General features: G+C 37.9%; 1 protein-coding gene across 8 annotated transcripts in view; it reads right to left on the bottom strand.

Moving 5' to 3' along the window:
* csmd3b (CUB and Sushi multiple domains 3b) overlaps nt 1-20,876 on the bottom strand; it is a 313,453-nt gene that overhangs the window by 135,638 nt on the left and 156,939 nt on the right. For all 8 annotated transcript variants that reach the window (XM_027011676.3, XM_081700305.1, XM_081700321.1 and 5 more), the window contains 3 exons: nt 11,953-12,040; nt 9,441-9,565; nt 3,138-3,259 (listed from right to left, as the gene is read on the bottom strand). In XM_027011676.3, coding sequence (XP_026867477.2) covers nt 3,138-3,259; nt 9,441-9,565; nt 11,953-12,040 — 335 coding nt within the window. The remainder of the gene's footprint in view (nt 1-3,137; nt 3,260-9,440; nt 9,566-11,952; nt 12,041-20,876) is intronic.

Genomic DNA, 20,876 nt, shown 5'->3' with positions numbered 1-20,876 from the left:
GAGTTTCTTTAACTGTGTTATTATTTGGTGAGAAGATCAAACTTGTGCTTCATTATGTTAGTTTCGTGCAACTGAGTAATTCTAGGCAAGTGATGAATATAAAATAATCAAACTACAAAAGCTGCAATATATCAAATAACAATCATTGCTGCTCAGAGGCATTGTACTAATGTACAATAATTAATGAGTTGAAAGTGGGAAATACTCATATGTGAAGCTGAAGTCCATTACATTGCACATTTAGTGCCTTCATTATAGCTTTGCTGATTCAACTGCTTTCCAAAAAAACAGAATTTAAGGTTTCAACCATTTTGTGAAAAAAGCCACCATGTCAGGAGAAGGTTTTACAAACTCTGATTTATGGAAAACAATATGCCAAGGCCAAAGCTACAGGAAAACAAACCAAAAATTCTTTAGATAAGCTGGCAGACCCAAACCTCTTAAAATTCCCAAATGGCAGGTGAATGGATGCTGAGATGAGGTTGAGAACAACTCTTTAGTCCACAAGGCTTTTGTGTTACCTTCTATCACGCGACAGCAGAGTGTCTAGACAGCTTCAGAATGGCCTTTTGAACATTCAGTTAGTACTGAAAATGTCGTGAAGAAATGGCTGCCAGCTCCAGCCTTTGACTGGTGTTTCCAGCCCTGAGCAGAGTTCGAATAATGGAGGGGTGAATGAGCAGTAGTTAGAAGTTTAATTAGGTGTTTGAGATGGGCGGTGCAACCATGTGCCAGCTCAGTCAGAACTGAGCTTGGGCTGGTGAGCTGAACTCAGCCAGAAAACATATCCTGCAGCTGGATATAAAACTTTTTTATGGATTCTGGTGCAGACAGGTGTAGAGAAGGTCAGTGGAAGTCACTTCCTAAACAGGCGGTTTGTTCTCTAGAATTTATTACGTAAGGGTGCCACTCAACCATCTAAGAGTCAAACTCAGAGGCCTTGGCTCGAAGTTGACCAGAGAGGAGATGGTAGCTATCTTGTTGGTTATATATGGGTCAGTTACTTGGAGATGAATTGCGACATTAATGACTCAAATCAGCTTGAATCAAGTTTGAGGTGAAGTGTTCCAAAGACAGAGAGGACTGTGCTGCTGTCACAGCTGGTATTAAAAATGTGGCCTAGAGTGGCATGAATTCATATTTCCTGAGCCCCTCTGCTACCTGTTCATCACTATCAGCTCTTGCTGAATGCCACCACACTTGCTGCTCAGACAGCATTTAGCTCACTCTGTGACTTTTGTCACATTCAAGGCTTAAGCGAGGACACTGACACTAGCACTTATCCATGTCTGTATACAAGTGATAAATTATTTTGTGAACTTGCATGCACGCACACACACACACACACACATACACACACACACACACACACACACACACACACACACACTTGCCCACCTATCCACTCCTCCTCAAGAGTAGGCATGCAACTGAACCTTCATCTCAGCAGTACAAATGAAACCGACACTACTGACCCATTCATGCTCAGTAACTAACAAAACCAATAATATGGCCAGTGAACGTGTTGTGTGCGGTTAGGACGGAAGAAAGGCAAGGTCATCCAGGAAGGCAGAAGAGAGAGGAAGAGGATGGGCACCATCTGATAGAAGGCCACTAAAAGCAGGGCAGTAAGAGGAGCTTATGCCCCGCCACTCCCACTGCTACAGCCATAGCAGCACTAGCAGCTCTGGAACAGTGGTCCACAGGGCCACCACAGGAATACTAATGGCAAATGGAGCACAGGCTCAGTGACAGGAGTACTGAGCAAGCACATTACCACATGGGGGCATTAGGGATAAGGTCGACAAGTCATTTAAGTCAACTAATTCCAACTTGTATACTGACATAAGATGAATAGACATGGCTTCCATTAAAAAATAAAAAATGAACACCCATGCATTCCCAAGGTACAACATTATTTAAATATATTACTTAATTATATTTAATGAGTATGCATTCAGGATCATACTGAATAGTTAACAATAAATGTGCATTCATAGCAGATGTGCAGTCTTACTCTGCTGCTATAACTTTTATGAACTGACATGCCTAACTTAGTTTTCTATAGTAGTGCATATCAACTGGAAATGTTAGCGGTCACTGAAAAACAACTGACCTTGAAATGATCGACAATGTACTAGGTTAAAATAACTTAAAATAACTTATGTGACATCTCTTCCCACCAGTTATTACTGCCCAGATAGTCCTCTCCTAAAATTAGCAAGGGTGCTTTGCTTCATAGTGACAGCAATTACTTATGGCTATTGAAGAAAATTATTTATATTTCTCAGGGAATACCAGATTTATTTGATCATAATACTAAAAATGTAGTCTTTATTTATGTTGGTTTATTTCCAAATGAGATGCATTCACTTGTTTATCAGTGGTTTATGGCCCTCACTGTGTAGATTGTTATCGGCACTGACCTAGAAATCTGTTTGTGTTTATTGACATGTATTATTCAGGACAAGTTGAAGGTGTTAAATTGGATATCTGCTGCTTTTGGTAGGAAGGTCAAAGGAAATGGCAACAGAATAGACAGTTCTATGTTTTCTTTTTTGCACTACTCTTCATAGAGGCAACACATGCTGCCAAGCTATTTAATGGAGCCTTTATCGGAGAAGATGAGATGGCGGCTAACTTTATCATCATAGCCTACATACAAACAAACTGATAATGTTAACATCCTTGTGGATCTTTTGACAAATCAGCTGTGCTCTTGTGAAACATTTGTCAAATGCAGATGAAACTATGTTTGAATCTACTCCTTGTTTTAAAATCAATCTGTGTGGTAGTGGTTGGCCAAATAAATAAATAAATAAATAAATAAATAAATAAATAAAAGGACTGAGATCCATCAAGACAGATGGCTAATTTTAGAGTGGTAATTTTATCAATCTAGATGAGACTATACACCATGTAAATGCTTTGGTGAAATTCATAAACAATGTAAAATTATCTAATGAAACATACCAGATGGAAGGCATAGAATAAATTCCCTGTGCTTTATTAGAAATCAGGACAAGCTGCACATCTTATAAAAGACAGCACTATGTACTGTATGTTCAGGGTATCTCATGTTCCTCTGATGAAGGACAGTTCGTCCTGCAGTCATATGCTTTTTGAAAGCTGTTTACCTTGTTCAGATTGCTGGCTGTAATGATCCACACACACTGGGAGTTGCTCTCATACTGAATTGGGAAATTCGGAGAGGTAAACGTTCCTGATGGACCTTGTAGATTGGATCCACAGGTCTTCACTGTAAACAGAGAGGCAGGGAATACAGCAAACAAGGATTCATTAAAACATCAATTTATCATCAATTTGAAATCTTGTTATTTTATGAAAATCACAAAAGTCAAAATGAATTGATGACATATGTAAACATATGCCACTGAAAGGTTCCATCTCTTGATATCACAAAGAAAGAAAACATGGAAAAAGAGGCACTATTATCTCGTGGGACAAGGTTTTACTCAACTACTCCTAGTGTTTGGCAGGATTTGCAAGGCAAATACTGGAATATAACTTACAAATCTCAACCAGTCAGCCATGACTGCCTTCATTTGTCAACAATTAGAAATCCAATCAAATACTCAGATGACTAACTTCATGGCAGCTGAACGAGTTAATTCAGAATGAGGCTTAGCCAAATACACTTGGGCATGATTCGTCATATTAATAGAGAAATGCCAGTTATAATTTGTTAAATAGACATGCTCTGGTCTCTTTTTCCCAGCCCGTGACAGTGATATCTTAAAATTAGCATGCTCTAAAGGAGCTGGGTTTTATGCATCCCCAAATCTGGCCTCTTTGTATTTTTGGCACATTTATTATTGCCTATGCCAAAATGACAGGGATTTGATGGAAGACAAGGAGCCATTATCTCTGATGGCAGCAGGTTTTGCTATCAGCTTCTGACATCTTGATTGCTTTTGAAAATAAATAACTCATTATCTCAGACATGTAGGGGGCAACGAGACAGCCCAAAAGCACTCTTTTTACTCTGAAAGTCATTTTTTTTTGTCAAGGCTTCTCATCATAACAGTATCCTGTGACAAGCCCTTTCACAGTGTGCCATTTATATGAAGCTTAGTTAGAACTACAAGGGGAATCCAGTAGAAGAGAACCAAGTGGACCACACACATGGAGGTCAGAAGAGCACAGGAATGCCATTTTTAAGTATGTGTCTACCATTATTCCATTGGGATGGCCCGCTTTACCCCAGAATATCAATACCAAATATCTCATTTCCCATGTTACTATTAATATTTAGCTGTCTGCTGGATCAAAACTAATTGTTACCGTATACTCATCACATTTCAAATAATTTCAAATGACAGTGGGCTCACAATGGCTCCCATAGACACAAAAACTGGGAAAGAACAGGAAAAGAAAAGGCCCCTATAAATGGTTGAATAGAAATTTATGATGAAGTAGAAATACCCTTGGGGGATCCTGAAAATATAGATCTAGGCAATTTTCTGCATGATTTCAAGTGGCATCTTCTTAATTAGTTTGTGCAGCCTTTAGCTACGGGAACAGACAGGCACATGGGTGACATGACGGCAGTGATTTAGTGCATAGCTAAAGGTCATGAGGCCGCTGAGACAAATGCTGAAAAGTTCCTATGTGTGACAAGAGACAGTAGCAGGGGGTGTGGACCCATGCAGATACACACTGCTCACCCACACATAGCCAGACTGAGATTTGGCATGTGCAGTGGTAGGGAGGGAACGAGATTCTTCTTTGTATTAGCCTACGCAGCAGGTGCCCATGTTCCTGGACCACAAGGACCCCCATTGGAGAGGGCAACTGTTCCATCAGCCTGAAGGGAGCACAGTAAACCGATCAGGCAGATAAAGGCCTGCCTTTCAAAGTAGCTGACACTTATGTATAGATCACGCATAATTATGTCCTTTTTAGCTGTGAGCTAATGGCCAAGCTTTGCAAGAGCCTGTGCCCACAACCACCTCTTTACAGATTTTCAGTCTATTCTTCCTTCTGCTATGTATTATATGTCTTTTTCTGCAGCAAACATGGTGCTCATACAATTGTATTTACATATTTAGCTTGCTTTCCTAGATCTGGATCTCTCTGTTTATGCCCATCATTAATCATTTTTGCCCCTTGCTACCTGTGGTCTTTTACTCAGAATTTGTAAATGCTAAAACATGAACTGGACAAGAATGGTCCATAAACCTTTCCTACAGGGTGGCTGCCTCACTCTTTGTCGCCATCTCTCAGCCATCTTTAGTGCTACTTCACGTTAAGGCAGCATTGAGAACTTATGGATGACTGTGCGATTTAGGAGCTCGGGGAGCTGCTCCAGCAGGCTGCGTCTGTCACATACAGTATATCTGCGCATGCTTGTGCTCTTCCTGGCAGCTCAATTACAGCCTGCAATATGAATAGCTGTGGCTGGGCCCATCTCACCCATAGCTAAGCAGCCAGAGAGAAAATTATCTCTAAAATTAAGGGACAGGAGGATGAGCAAACAATTGATTATTCGCCCAACGACATCCTGCCACTTGTGTCCTACCTACACAATAGGAACTTCACACAGGAAGAACAGCATACGGATGTCTGTCCTCTCATGTGTATTTTCTCCCATTCTTTATATCGTCCTGCGCCTCCTGTTTTTAATTACATTAGCCCAAACTTTTACCTGGTTGTTGTATTATCATCCCTTTTAATCGATAATTATTCCTGGTCTTTCCAAGAAGGATGGTGGCTAACAGATAAGCATTTACTTACTCGGCATCAAGATAACTGCCCCTCCAGCTTGATAAAACACCCTGCTGCACGTATCTGCTTTTTCCCCTTATATATCTGCAGCTTTATGCATCCTGACATTGAAGCTGACCTCCGTTAGGAAAATGAGCCAACTCAGCAGACAGCATAAAGATTCTGAGAGACCAGAAAGCGGAAGAAGAATGTAACCTTAAATCAAGCCACACAGAATGATCAACGACACTCTTAACCTGGGACAGTGGTTCACTTTCTTATTTGTTGTTTTCTCCTCACACTGCCTTGCTCTTAATGTCACCATGACAACATGTACAGAAATGCTCTTCCACCCACTTACATATACAATACCACAGGCATATTAGTCACCAATCTTTGAATGTACTGCAAGCTGCTTTTGTATATGTATTCAGACTATTTGAAAGTTTTACTTGTATTACCTTATATGAGAGCTATCACTACACTTTGTAAAACCTCATTTGTTAGCTACCCAACAGACTTACACTGACTTGTGTCCTTGGCTTTGCTACTGATTTTTCTTGTATCTTTCTGAGCTTTCCTTTCCTCCCACATATTACAGTTCTCTTATTGGCCAGAAAATCAGGTCAGCTGGGTCCAATAAAAAATGAAGTGCATTTGTTTGCAAGCTTGTTTTTTGGTGCTAGCTATATTAATCTGTTGATATGATCAGCATGCCAGTAGGAAAGCGCTCAATAGCATATCTGGTGATTCCCAAAGACCTTACCATATGCATAAACTCAGCAAACTCATACCATATAGATCAGTCATACCTCAAAGACACCCAGCAAAAACAAACATTTGTCAAGACACTGTGCTGATTAAAGTCCAGAAAATGGTTGGCAGACTCGCACCATCTGTCTTAGTTTGTTGTTGATTTTTTTCTTTCTGCAGCCATATGGCGCTGTGGTGCCTGACATGTCTAACTGCCTTCAAAGGGAAGCAGGGGAAGTCATTTGTGTACACAAGGACATCAAGGGTTGACAGTACTCAGCTGTCATTTAACTTCCACTAAACTTTGGGCTGACTTAGATAAATGACTTGTAAAGAAGACACGCGTTAATAACAAAGTTCAGCCTGAGGCCAGCCTTATATACCTAATCATTAACTTCAAGAGTTTTTACAGTACATCTACAGTGTGGCTATACTTGACATGGCCTGCCATTGTGGCGATTGGGGTCTTCAAATTCTCCAACTTCAGTAATGGTACGTAAGATATAGATTTTACAGTAATTTAATATAACAGTTACAAATTGAATAGTTACATAAGTATATGTAAGATACCAAGATATAAGTTACTGAGTCTAGAATTTGGTTGTAAAAAAGAGTCATTTATACATAAGTAGTTCTCGGAGACATGCTGAAGGAAATACCTGCTTTTTTCACCATTACAAATAGTGTCTCATAAAATGATAAACATATGTATGGTCATGCATATATCACAAGGATATGATTTTTCAGCTTTAGAAGCCAAAATAATACCTTTGCCTTATTTGGGTGAAAAGTTAGAGACACATACTTTACTAATGAGTGTGGAAGAAATGAAAAAAGAGGAAGACGAAGAAACAGTTTCATGGTCTCCCAGCATGCTCCTCAAACACAATAATTATGCCTTGGAGTCATCCATATCGCTCTACTTCATTTCAAGCTCTAATTATGCATAATTAAAGTGTCTGCTTGAAATACATCAACAGTGTTGTGTGTGTTAGTTTGGCCTTAATGGTACAACATAAATGACAGACAGTTGATTTAACCCCCTAAGACTTCAGGTGAAGACAGTGGAATTTGAAAAGCAAAAACTACTATTGATATATGAGGGCATCACCTCCACTAACGCCCCCCCCCCCCCCCACACACACATACACATACACATACACACACACACACACACACACACACACACACACATACACATACACACATACACACACACACACACACGGGCTCAACCCAACAACCTGCTACCTGTTCCAGGACATTGCTTAGTTTCCAGAATTATCAGGTCCTACTAGTTACAACCAGTAAGGAGAGATTAAAAATGCACACAACAGCATAATCCGGGTCTCAGGAGGTTAAAGCCATTAATACTTAGGCAGGGACATTGATGATGTTACTGATGGTTAACATGCCTTGACTTTAAATTTTAATGGTTGCCATAGCAACCATGTTCCTTCACACAAGGGAAAAACCCCTTCTGTTGATAGATGCACTTGTCACAAGGAACAGAAACAAACTCTTCAGTGTAATTAATGTTCTTTCTGTTGACACAACATCAATTAAAGTTCAGTAACCCTTGTTGCAAACCCATTCCAATGACTGATCCATATTCATAACATTGCTTTAAGGGAGGTATGATACTTAATGGAATGTGTCAATGTAGATATTGCTTTGAATAATGGAGCTGCAGAGCAGTGAAGATGCACATTAACTTCTCCAGCACTGGTCATCAACCGTAGTACCAAGTGCAAAGTGTATTGAATTATATTTATAGTTTATTATGAGTTCTGATCTCTGAACCATCCACTGAGGTAGCATATGGTGGTTTATGCAGAGTATTAGAGGTTTTGTTGAAATGCCTTTGTATAGCAAGCCACTGTATAGCAAGGCATATTATTAAAAATAATAATTTTTCCCTAGAGAAATGTGTTTTATTGATTTAGTAAAAAGGAGATCACACAAGGGTAAGCCTTGTGTTATAATCAAGCACACAGTAACCAAAAATGGTGCAACATAAATGACACACTAGCAGTAAAAATGGCCACCTTTCAAGGGGACTGCTAATTGAATTCTGAAGCATATGGAGATTTAATATTTGGAAGCACCATATCTGCCAAGTAGGCTAGTTTTTTTTTTTTTTTTTTTTTCCTGGAGCATTGCAGGTTTTACCAGTATGTCCAGTGCTTTGTGCTGATAAAAACACATATACCCTGTATATGGAACTTGGGCATAGCATCAGTAGCATTACCAAACAGAAAATGAGTGACATCTCAAACAAACTTGGTGCATATAATACCACAGTGTTCCTTGTGAACATTTGCTTCTCATCCCTGGACCCTGGATTTTGACAGGAGTAAGGCAAGTTCAAGAAAATGTACATTCCAGTTCTGTCAGAAAAATAACAACAAAAAAATGTACAAGTTGTAGAGTTCAGATCATGATGAACTCTGTCATGGGTTCATATCTTCTACTTAAAAAATGTAATGTGTTTTACCAAACAGGAACATTTGTCAAGCCATTTTAAATGATAACAGCTGCCCTTTTTTACACACACAGTACTATATAGTGGACTGCTGATAAGCAAAAGTAGTGCTCAGAAAGTTAGAATATTGTCCCAGCAACTGTAATATACTGTAGATCTTGGAAGCCATGGAGGCCTAGATTGAAATGGGATGCTCCACAGTCTGGTGCTTAAGGGCTTACCTGTTCTTCACCAAAACTGTTTGCTATGCTGAATGAAAAAACAAAAACCTATCACTGCTCTTAAGAAAGAGTGTGGTTCAAAATTACAACAAAGCTGCAAAAGTAACTCCTCTGCTCTTGCAGAAAGGGAAAAAACACATTTAGACTCTAGTGAGAGTCATCTCAATCCTTCTGCCTCTATCTGGGTTAATATCATGCTTTTCCATGCCATGCGGCATTTACCCAAGAGGCAGCTCTGATACTGGTATTCTCACCTCTGCACACAGGTCTATGGTCACTCCAGGCAGCGAAGACCTCAGCCACTCTCTGACATGTGATGGTCTTAGAGCCCTGCAGCACATGGTCTTCATCACAGGTAAACTGTGCTGTGGCACCAATGCTGGCAAGAATAAGCAAATATAAAAGGCACACCAACATGCACAAATGCGCGCGCACACACACACACACACACACACACACACACACACACACACACACACACACACACACACACACACACACACACACACAGAGTTGCATATGATTAAATTATAGCACACACAAAAAGACATATACTTACAAACCACAAAAAAGTTACTCAAATAGAAGCTAGGAAGAAGAAAAGCATACAAGCAATCTAAACTAGCATTCTTGAGTTCCCTTGACAAGTCCACTCTAGACATGCATTCACAACAATCACATTGCTTGATTTTGCAGAAGTCAGCAAAAGCACTTTGATAAACTTATTTATATGCTTCCACTCAGGCAACCCATAATATAGCAATGTTTGCATAAGTTGTTTACATTGTAAGAGCACCTTGAAAGTACTAATCAAATGTAAACTAATGATAATGTTAGATTTGGACTTCCATTTGGCATGTCTGTCCTAAGGAGAAAAAAAAATACAGTACAGTAAGATCAATTTAGGAAAAGAGCATTTCATCCACTCAACTGTCTTCTGAAATAAAGAACAGGAAAAGGAACACTGATAATTAGCTGAAAGACATGCATTTAGTGTGAACTATAAGAACTGTGCTGTTTAAATGTATATTTACAAATATACACTTGTATTTAGTGTTTAGAATAAGTTTAGTGTTCTGTCTTCCACTTTTTCATTTTGGTTAAATACTTATTGTTTACTTACTAAACCTAGGAAGCATGTAAATAAATTCTATGTGGGAATAACAAGCTTTCTTTAAATGTTTGAAGTGCACAATATATAATAAAAGCTTCTTAGAAGGTTTCCCTGATGTGTAAGATTTTTGCAACCATTTCATTGAAGAATGCTCTTAACCCCTAAATAGTTCCTTGAATTTCTAGCATTCTGTGAAATCATTACAAAGCCAAGTTTTTACAGTAAGGATTACAGAAACTAATTAATTAAGTTAGCTTCAAAACAAAAAACAAAATAACAAAAATCCAAAACTGGTAAACAAAACAACTGGAGGCAGACACAATCAATGTACTGCAAGGTCTCATGAACACTGGCATGTTTCCTTGCTAACATTTCCAGTGCTCCCTCTAGAGTTTGAAACTATTTTGCGGTGGCTCTAGACAAATACTTCCCACTGATTACATCTGCACCGAAGCTGAATGTTGCCAGATGCAAGTGTCCATGGTGCATAATTCTACACACGTGCTGGTCAGCCTCTGTCATGACATTATTAACATGACACTGGGCTGAGTGCAACTAGTGGTAGGATGGTGAGAAAATGTGACGTATATTGGCTGAAGGGGCTGGATATTAAGCATTAAGATAATCAGGTGCTGCCTATATTAATGACAGGTGTCACTCTGAAGCCAGAGTGTCTATAATTCAGCGCAGAGTTTATGTTGTCCTCATTCAGGCTGTGCTATTCAGTGCAGCATTTCATGCCTGTCGATGTGACAGAGCAAGGGAAGGCGGACAGGCTGAAATTGAGTAAACAAAGAAATAATAAGCTGAACGAACTGATACAGAGGAACATGAAAGAACATGAAGGGTTGCAGGAATGTTTGGTGTTGCATCATTATCAGGTTGATGGCTACTTCCCTCACATACTTAATATGTTTAGTGAGCTGGGAAAATTGTACTAAGAATGTACACCGTTGCTTACAGCCTACAGCTATCTCCAGCTAGATTTAACACACACACACACACACACACACACACACACACACACACACACACACACAAAACTTCTCAAAGATCTCTTACATCACCAATTTAGTCCAGCTAACAATAAGTCTTACTAACAATGTAATTTTTTTTCTGAAGATAATATGGAAAGGAAGCATTGTTAGAAATTCAAAGGATATTACAAAGATAACTTCCTAGCAACTTATCAGAGCTAATTCAGGCCAATGTCTCCAGCAGATCAGACTTAGCCACTAATTCAAATGCCACAGTGATAGAACCTTAACAGCTTTAACATGCTGATAATGTATAATATTCCTTTACAACAGCTTAATAAAGAACAGTTTGGCATTGCTAACACATGCCACACAAACCTAAGCTTTAGGTTAGACAGTTATTTGAAATGTATGACAGTCAAAGTAACCTTTCAAGATTCAATATTCAACCAATATTTTGTAGTTAATGTTTTTTCTGTATAAACAGCACCCTGTTATTTGTCTGTGTGTGTGTGAGTGTGTGTGTGTGTGTGTGTGTGTGGGGGGGGGGGGGGTAGTGTTGGCGTTGGAGGCCATTGGTGGAGCGGTCAGTAAATCTGACTCAGTGAAGTTTGGCTAGTGCCCAGGGCTCCTCGGGGCCCAATGGAGGGACACACAGTACCCTTAGGTGATTACCTAAAGTCGTTGCCGATGCGCTTGCCGTTTTCTGGCTCTCCAGGGTCTGGGCAGGAGTTGGAGGCCTGTTTGATTCCACCCTCATTCACTGCAAAGTGAGAGCACAGAAAGCTGTTAGATACACACACACACACTTTCATTCTGGCTTGATGCCAGACCCTCACTAAAGAGCAGACACGTGGTAAAGTAGTGAGGACTGCTGAATGGTGATGAGAGGAGCAGGACTTTGCACAAACACACACACACACACACATATACACACACACACACACACACACACACAAAAGGATGTCAGTTTTTGGTTTCATTCCATGCTGATGTTTGCTGACAGAAATGTAGTTAGTCAATAAGGCATAAGGCCTCACCATAGAAAGGCATTTCTCATTTGACTGAACCTGACCCAAAGTGGCATGTGTTTGATACTTGGCATTAATTGCACTAGAGCACATATTCAAGTGGACATCTTTATAGAGCTGTTATGAGTTAGGAATGTTTTTTGCCATTGTGTAAAAAGTCTCAGTTACCCTGAAAAAGATAAAGTTGAGCCTCACTAGGCACATTTCCGTATAATTGCAATTCCGTGTATGACAAAAAAGACGAAATGCTGAAAAATGAGGAATGCAATATTATGGTGCGGGTCATGCAAAACGATTGAAAATGATTCCGTTTGATCACTTTCCATTTGAATCTGAGAGGGATATGTCACTTCCTATCTCTCTATTGAGTGAACCTTACCAAATTAGCACTGAAACACACAAATACACACAGATAGCCCTAGTCATGTCACATTTCTCATAACTTTAAGTGAATCTATACTATATATATAAAACACTGTGACATATGTCAGATATGGAAAAATGTGTGACATTTTATACTCACACGCGCACACACGCACGCACACACATACACGCACACACACACACACACACACACACACACACACACACACACACACACACACACACACACACACACACACACACACATTTTTAGGCTTTTCTGTAATGAGTGATGTACTACACAGTTAAACAGCCTAACATTGTTTAAAAATCTTTTTAAATAGGAGTGTTTAATATGCAGGTAAAATTAATTTTAACAATTTATTTAACAATTTAAATCAATTCAGGAGGTTTTTCACAAACTTCAAAGTATTACAAAAATTATTTGATGGTAATGCAGGCACAAATAATTATGATTTTTAAATCTGTCTATAATAAATTGAATAGTGTCCCAGTTTTTGTTTTGGACTTTGTTGGATTTGAAATACAACAGTAACTATAGAGTTAAAATACAGACTATTCGATATTGAGGTAACTGTGGGGGATTTACATCCTTTATTATTTATAGTTCTTTTATTATAACTGGCTGCTTAGTTATTTTCTTGGCCAGTAATATTGTGTTGATGCAACATTACTTCATCAACAAGAGATTGAACAAAATGACTAAATAAGGCATTTTCATGTGAGGTATGCCAGTAAAGAAGAGACTAAAAACTGAGAATAAGTGAGACATATATAAATATTATATATAAATATATTATTAAAAAATAATGATGCTATTGATGCTACTGTTTCGCAATAGCATCAATCTGTCATATCACAGAAGACCAGAGCAATGAATGAGTACTGAATAAAAGCAGAAAGCTGAAGTTATACTTTGATAAATAAGTACATAAAACAGTCTGTAGAGTTCTTGGACAAAGTGTTACAGACTCTGTTTCAGAATGACAGGAAAAAAAAAGAATTGCTCATATAATTCAAACCATGCCAGTTCATGATGGCATGAGCATGTACAGCAGCCACTGGAACTGGCTTACTTATCTTTATATATGATGCGACTGCCAGTAGCGGCAGCGGGATGAGTTCTGAAGTGCGAAAAAGCATTTTAACTGCTCAGATTCACCCAAATGCTTCCGAACTCAATGGGCAGCCAGACAATTGCACCGAAAGGTCTGATAAAAGTTTTTGAAGTCACAGCTCAGTTTATTGTCATATCTATTGTGTAAGAGTAAAGAACTACGGTTTCCATGGAGTACCGTGTCACTAAGATTAAATAGTATTTAGTCAGTAGTGAATGGGTGTTATTAAGGCAAACATTAAACAGTACAAATAAATATTAAACATTAAAGTGCTGCAGACAATGGTCAATGCAAATGGCTCAATAAGCCCATGTAAAATTAATAAAGACAGCTCTAAATGTCATCAGGCAATTTAAGCACTTTTAATTTTATGACCAGGAAGAATACAGGATGATCAGCCTGATGGCTTGTGGGCTAGAAACTGTCCTCTAGGTAGCTGGTGATAGGATGGTATGGTAAGAGCACAATGAGGGGAAAACCCTCTTGTGTAGATGTTCTTCTCCAAGTGGATCAAAGTCAAATGGAGACCTCAGGAGACAGCCTTCTGTTTCTCCATTAAGGCAAATAATTAATCGAGGGAACTCCTTGTAGCTCTTTCTTATATAGGTAATTCCTTAACACTATGAAATGTCTTATTCACTGGTATTATGGTTGTTTATCTGAGGCATGTTGATACAGTAAACAGAAGGATGTTGACACTTGGCAGGTAGATTTTTGGAGTTTCTTCACATCAACAGTGGATAGGATAGGGATAGGTGTTTTGTTGCTAGCCTAATGGTAGCCTTCTAGTTTCTTTAAAGTGTTGCTAGCTTCAAAACTCACAAAAGTCATTCAGATTAATTCAGTAGATCTGGCATCGATGCATCACCACCCCAAGGCCAGAACAGGTCCTGCCTTTGTAGTCTTTCATAGACTGGATGTCTTGCCAAGTGCTGTGACACCCCGTGGTTAGTCAGTTGGTTTTTAACCGTCACTGTGTATTGTTGGCTCTTATTGGCTGAGAATAGGCTTGTCCATGTCAGACAGATAGCAGCTATCCATCAACCTTTAGGTAGCATCACAGGGTTTGCAGTGCAGGGACCGCTGATCATTCAAGGCTTCTGTTTTGATCATGGTCTGGTAATTTTCATTGGTAATTGACTACTACATCAACACTTTGGCAAAGGCAATGTCAGATCCTTAATGGTGATATCTGACTATGTGCAGCCCCTCTGCTGAATATATTTTAGTCTTGAAAAAGTCTTGGAGAAGCATTTTAGTGCCTGAATTATATTTTGGTGGTAGTACCTTGCACCTGCAGAGTTCATTCCATTGATGTAAACGTAGTTTGAAGAGGTGGCGCCATGTGTCAGACAGTTGACATTCTGGAAAAATCTACATGGCTGTTTTTAATTTTGTCTGAATACATTTGAATTATAGAAACATTGTGAAGGTATGCAATTTCAAATTGGCTAAAGAGGATGTACAGGATTAACAGGGTTACTTTATAGCAACTATAACTTTAGTGACAGTAAAAAAATTTGGTTGATAAAATGGTCGACATATTAAGGCTAGCCCTTCTGAAGTAGTGGCCATTGACACAACTGTCTGTGTACGACAGGCATCAAAGGATCCCCTTACATCTTACCAAGAATCTCTGCCCTCTCAAAATGCTGTGGGTTTTCCCTCTAATGCCAGAGCATATTTGTGGAAGCATTTGTGAAGCCAAGATTTTGTAAAGATGAGGATACCACAGTTCCTAAGGCTATGTTGTGTGAGCATTACTATAATTAAATCCACTCACAGGAAAATGTGTTGCTTATTCCAGTTTCCTTCTAATCTCTTAGGACTAATGGGAATTTATCAAAATTATCAAATTTAAGGATCATCTAGGGTTCATTTAAAACTACCCTATTTCTTCCAAAGGACTCTAAGGAGCAATAAAAAAGAGATAAAATTCTGAGACGTGCCTAAGTTACCCATGCAATAAAACTTGTAGCAGCGTGTGAAAATCATAGAGATAACATACTGGTCTCTTTAATGTCCGGATCATTTTTTAGCTTGTTAAAATGGAGCTACAAAACCACATATCAGAATATCCTAGGCAGTTATTATAGTTGTTTAGGACTTGTCATTCATGCCCCCACCTTCTGTTTGCTGTCCACTTTCCTGACATCCTGGAAAGGCACTAAATGTACAAAGGCACCAAGTGTGCATGTACTTACATGCACACTGTAACCATGAAATTATAGTTCTAAAGCATTTTTTTTGCATTAAAATAAAAAAAAATAATAATAAAGCTGATGATTTTTTATGTTGTCATTAAAAGAAAACCATCTTATCTGATGTATTTTGGTGGTTTAAAATAATATATAATAGATCATATAATCTGTGATTTAATATATTAAATTAAAATATACTTTGAGACAAATATGATAAGGAGATCTTGGTAACAACATGAAGATATCTTAATTATTAATCATGGTAAGATTGACCACTGTCTACAAAACGGAGTATCATGTAACATCTCAGAAATGTCTGCAGTCAAAACTAATGGAAATTGTTTTGTTTTTTTTGTTGTTTTTTTTTGCTTTTCATTTCCCTAAGAAAAGAGACATCACAAAGTGAGACAAAAGCCAGTTTTGAGAATTTGTACAGTGATAAATGAAACAGAGATTTCTAGGAATTTCCCAGGAGATTTAAGATTTATGTTAAAGAAGACCAAAAAAGACTTCTTAACCATTCTCCTCGGTTCATAAGTATTTGGATAATGATAGAGTTATTGTAAATTTGAGTTTGTACACCACCATGGTTTTTAAATGAAGCAAACAAGATATGATTGAAACATAGACTTTCAGCTTTAATTCAAGGGGTTTAACAAAAACATTGCATTAACCATTTAGGAATTACAGCCATTGGTTACACTGTCCCTTTATTTTAACAGGCTCAAATGTAATTGGAAATATTAACATAATTATAAATATAAGGATTATGCTTAATACTTGGATGCAAATCCTTTGCAGCCAATGACTGCCTGAATTGGGGACCCCACAGACATCACCAAATGCTAAGTTTGCTCCCTTTAGATGCTTTGCCAGGCCTTTAGTGCAACCATCTTCATTTGCTAATTGTTTGTGGTTCATTCTGCCTTCAGCTTTGTCTTCTGCAAGTGAAAAGCATGCTGAAGTGGGGTGTGGTCAGGTGACCACACTTCTTTGCCATAAGACATCCTTGGGTTGCTTTCATATGCAGATATGCTGTTTTTAAGAAGGGCTAACAGTGCATGCTTTTTCTTAGAAAACAAAATGTTTTTATACATTGATACCTAAATTCTTCCTCTATTTTAGAAATCATTTTAGTGCATTCTTTTTTACTGTATGCTGGGATGGACATACCAGCATGGAAAGATCATGTGGGAGCAATAGGCAAACCTGTACCATCTTACCTGACCAGGCTGACTGAAAAGGAGACTTTCAGCTAAATGTTAAATAATTTATAAACATATTATGATAATATAATATAAATATAATAATATAATTATTATAATATAATAAAATTATATTATTATATTAGAAGAAATATAATATAAATCTCTCTCTCTCTCTCTCTCTCTCTCTCTCTCTCTCTCTCTCTATATATATATATATATATATATATATATATATATATATATATATATATATATAAAATATGGATGATGGATAAATTATTTGTATTACTGGTGTTTCTGTTTATTTGATTACATTTTTTATTTGTTTAAATGTTCTGTGCTGTACTAAACACTGCAACATAAAGGAGGTTTTTTAAATCTAAGTATAAGTCTATTACCTATCTGTACTATAAAGCTTCATCCAATTAGCTTAGCAGAATTTGACTGAATAGGAATGGAATGTATAGCTTGGTGCAATTTTTTAATTCATTCTGTTACTTCTATCAGCAGTTGTACCTTCAACAAACACCAGTGACCCAATTCCACTGGCAGCCATACACAGCAATTTCATAAGATTGCTTCCAGCATGTTTGACAGATGATGTGGTATGATTCAGATCATAAGTCCTTCCTTCCAAACTGGTACAAGATATTCTTGGTTTCATCTGTCCAAAGAATGTTGTTACAGAACTGGACAGGTTTTTTTTTTAGATGAATTCTAGCTAAGTCCTATCTGGCCTTTCTGTTTTTGAGTGTTACCAGTGGTTTGAATCTTGGCATCTCTTTTTTGTTTGTCTTTGTTGACTTGGACAATAATATGCCTACTTCTTCAAGAGTCCTCTTGACTTGGCTAGTTGGGAAGAGGTTTTCTTCACCAAGGATGGAATTCTATGATCATCCTCTTGACTTGTCTTCTCTTGTCTTCCAGGCCTTTTGTGTTGTTGAGCTCACCAGAGAATTCCTTTGTTTTAATAATGTACCAAATTGTTGATTTGGTAAAGTTTATGCTATCACTCTGATTGGTTTTATTTGTTCAGCCTAATAATGGCCTCCTTCACGGGCCTTGACAGCTGTTCCCATAAACAGCTACCAAATGCAAATTAAACACTTGGAAGCAACTGTTTAAATTTGTCAAGAAACAATGAGGAACTAAGTTTCATCTGGCTATGAAACTGATTATCAGTCAATTGCCCAATTGCTTTTGGGCCTGTGAAAATGGAGGGACTATGAAAAAAGGGGTGTAATTCCTGAATGGTTAATGCCATATATTTTTTAAACCACTTAAATTAAAGCTAAAAGTCTACACTTCACATTTTTATTGCTTCATTTCAAATCCTCATTGGCAAAATTATGAAAATTTTTATCACTATCCAAAAACTTATGGACCTGATAGTATGGTTAAGGTGTGACATTCTGACCTCTTTAATATATAATTTGTTCCAACTGAATAAATTTGAACATTTCTACTAGTGTTCAAATGACAGTCAGTGGAAGAAGTGAACAGCAAACTTTAAGATCTATTTCTAGTAATCTATAACATAGCTCTTGTTCTGTAAATTGAAAATTTCTACCAGTGACCAACTTGACAAACAATTAATTAAAAGATGGACAGTAGGTTTTAATAAATATTAGCTCATTTTGGAAGAGTGTTTAGCAAACAATAAAAAAGCAACAGTGATTAGGTTCATCAGTGGCACTCCGGTAAAAAACAAACAAACTGCTTAACAAGCAGAAGTGTGTCATACCGTTCTTACACAATCCAAGACATGCCATTTGCCAATCCCTGGCCAGAAGCCCAAGGGGATCTGACCGGATTTCCACTTGGACTGCATGGATGTTAGAAGTAGCAGCAGACCTCATACACCCTGGTATAGTGTGCGGCTTTTGCAAGACACTGCTGGAACTGTTGTTAAATATAGGGAGCAACCAAACAGCGGTGGGAACTGGAAATGCATGCAAAAAAGTGGTTGCTGGTATCCATCCATCTTTCTATCCATCCAATCTACATGGTATAAGAGCAGGACATGTCCTTGGATCCATGCACAGTTTACAGCAATCTATGGATGAGCACAAAACTATGAAGGTTATAATTTTACTCCCAGCATAGGAGCACTGAACAGCTGAAAACAGGCATTCATGCACAGGGTGTGCTTTTAGAATGTGTGGGAAAACATTTCAACAGATAGAAAGTAAACCATATACTTTATCAGTGTATATGAAAGTGTTTAGTAAGTAAATCAATGTTGCACAACATTAAACCATTGTAACTTCTAAAGTATGCACTAGTTATGCATGTAGTTTTGAATGAAAAAAAAAAATATATTTTTTCAATTCAAAACAACACACAAACCTTTTAGAGAAAGCCCTTTATAAAAGGCTAAGGAGCACTGTGTGTACAATTCTATTAACAGTGTTAAACTGGCCTCCAGCGGATGATACTAACACAAAGATGACATTTATGTTCCTTTCTAACAATAAGAAAATGTCCCATAGCTGACAATGCTCATAAAGTGCTCATAATGAAATCAGTGCACCTGCTGGGCAAAGAAAGAGAGGCAGAATAAACAGACCCATGAATCACTGGATATGAACATAAGTATTGATGCTGCAACTAGAAGAACTACTTCGTGATGCATGAAACAAAGGCTGGACAGTCTAGTTTTAATTCTTGAATTCTGTATAAGACATTTGTATACAGTATAATTTCAAGTTATACTGTATACAGTCTGATTTGTGGCACTTCCAATAGTGAAGTTCACCTCGTCATACCCCTACACAATATCACATGCTGTCATGTGTGACCATTCTAATAGTGTGTATGAAAAGATTTTATAGGCCTATGACAAATCACATTTTGCAGTAATTTAATGACTAAAACATGAATGTTTGATGCCTAGCAGATTGTGACATCAAAGTGAAGTCTGAAAGCATAAATAAATGGCCTTATTTTCTAAAAAGTCTACACTACACTAGCACTGGGTGTTACATAGTTTGGGAAGATATTTGCCTTTAGGCAATGTATAATTCATTAATTAACAGTTAATTCACAACCATGTACAGTGATGATCATACATAACTTGAAATACATTAAAGGCACAATATGTAACTTTACCAGTTGATTTCAAAAGTCTGATGCTCATGCATAAGATCATTACTAGTACTACAAGTATTACTAGTATTACAAGTATGTAGAATTCAGAGTAGAAGGCAGTGGCTAAACACTATTCCTGTTACAATATCTGAAACATATAGTAACTTCAGTCGTTTCAGAGTCAATATAGAGCAGTACAGAATCATTTCTCATCTGGATTCTGTAAGCATCACCCTTTTGAAATACATGATTAGCCATAACATTAGAACCATCTGCCTAATACTGTGTAGGTCTCCTTTGTCCTGCTAAAACAGCTCTGATCTGTCGAAACAGACTTCTCAAGCATCAATTGTAACTAGGATCTTATAGACCCAGGTGCAATCTGTGACACACACACACACACACACACACACACACACACACACACACACATGCACACACATACACACGCATGCGTTAAAAGAAACTGTGATTCATCAGATCCAGCCACCTTCTTCCATTGCTCCATGGTCTAGTTCTGATACTCATGTACCCAATTCAAGTGCTTTCAGACATGCACAGATGTCA

The sequence above is a fragment of the Electrophorus electricus genome, chromosome 2 (genome assembly GCF_041902795.1).
Source record: "Electrophorus electricus isolate QZ-2024a chromosome 2, ASM4190279v1, whole genome shotgun sequence".
Classification (NCBI taxonomy): Eukaryota; Metazoa; Chordata; class Actinopteri; order Gymnotiformes; family Gymnotidae; genus Electrophorus; species Electrophorus electricus.
The sequence above is the reverse complement of the archived record's forward strand: the minus strand, read 5'-3'. Positions and strand labels throughout refer to the sequence as shown.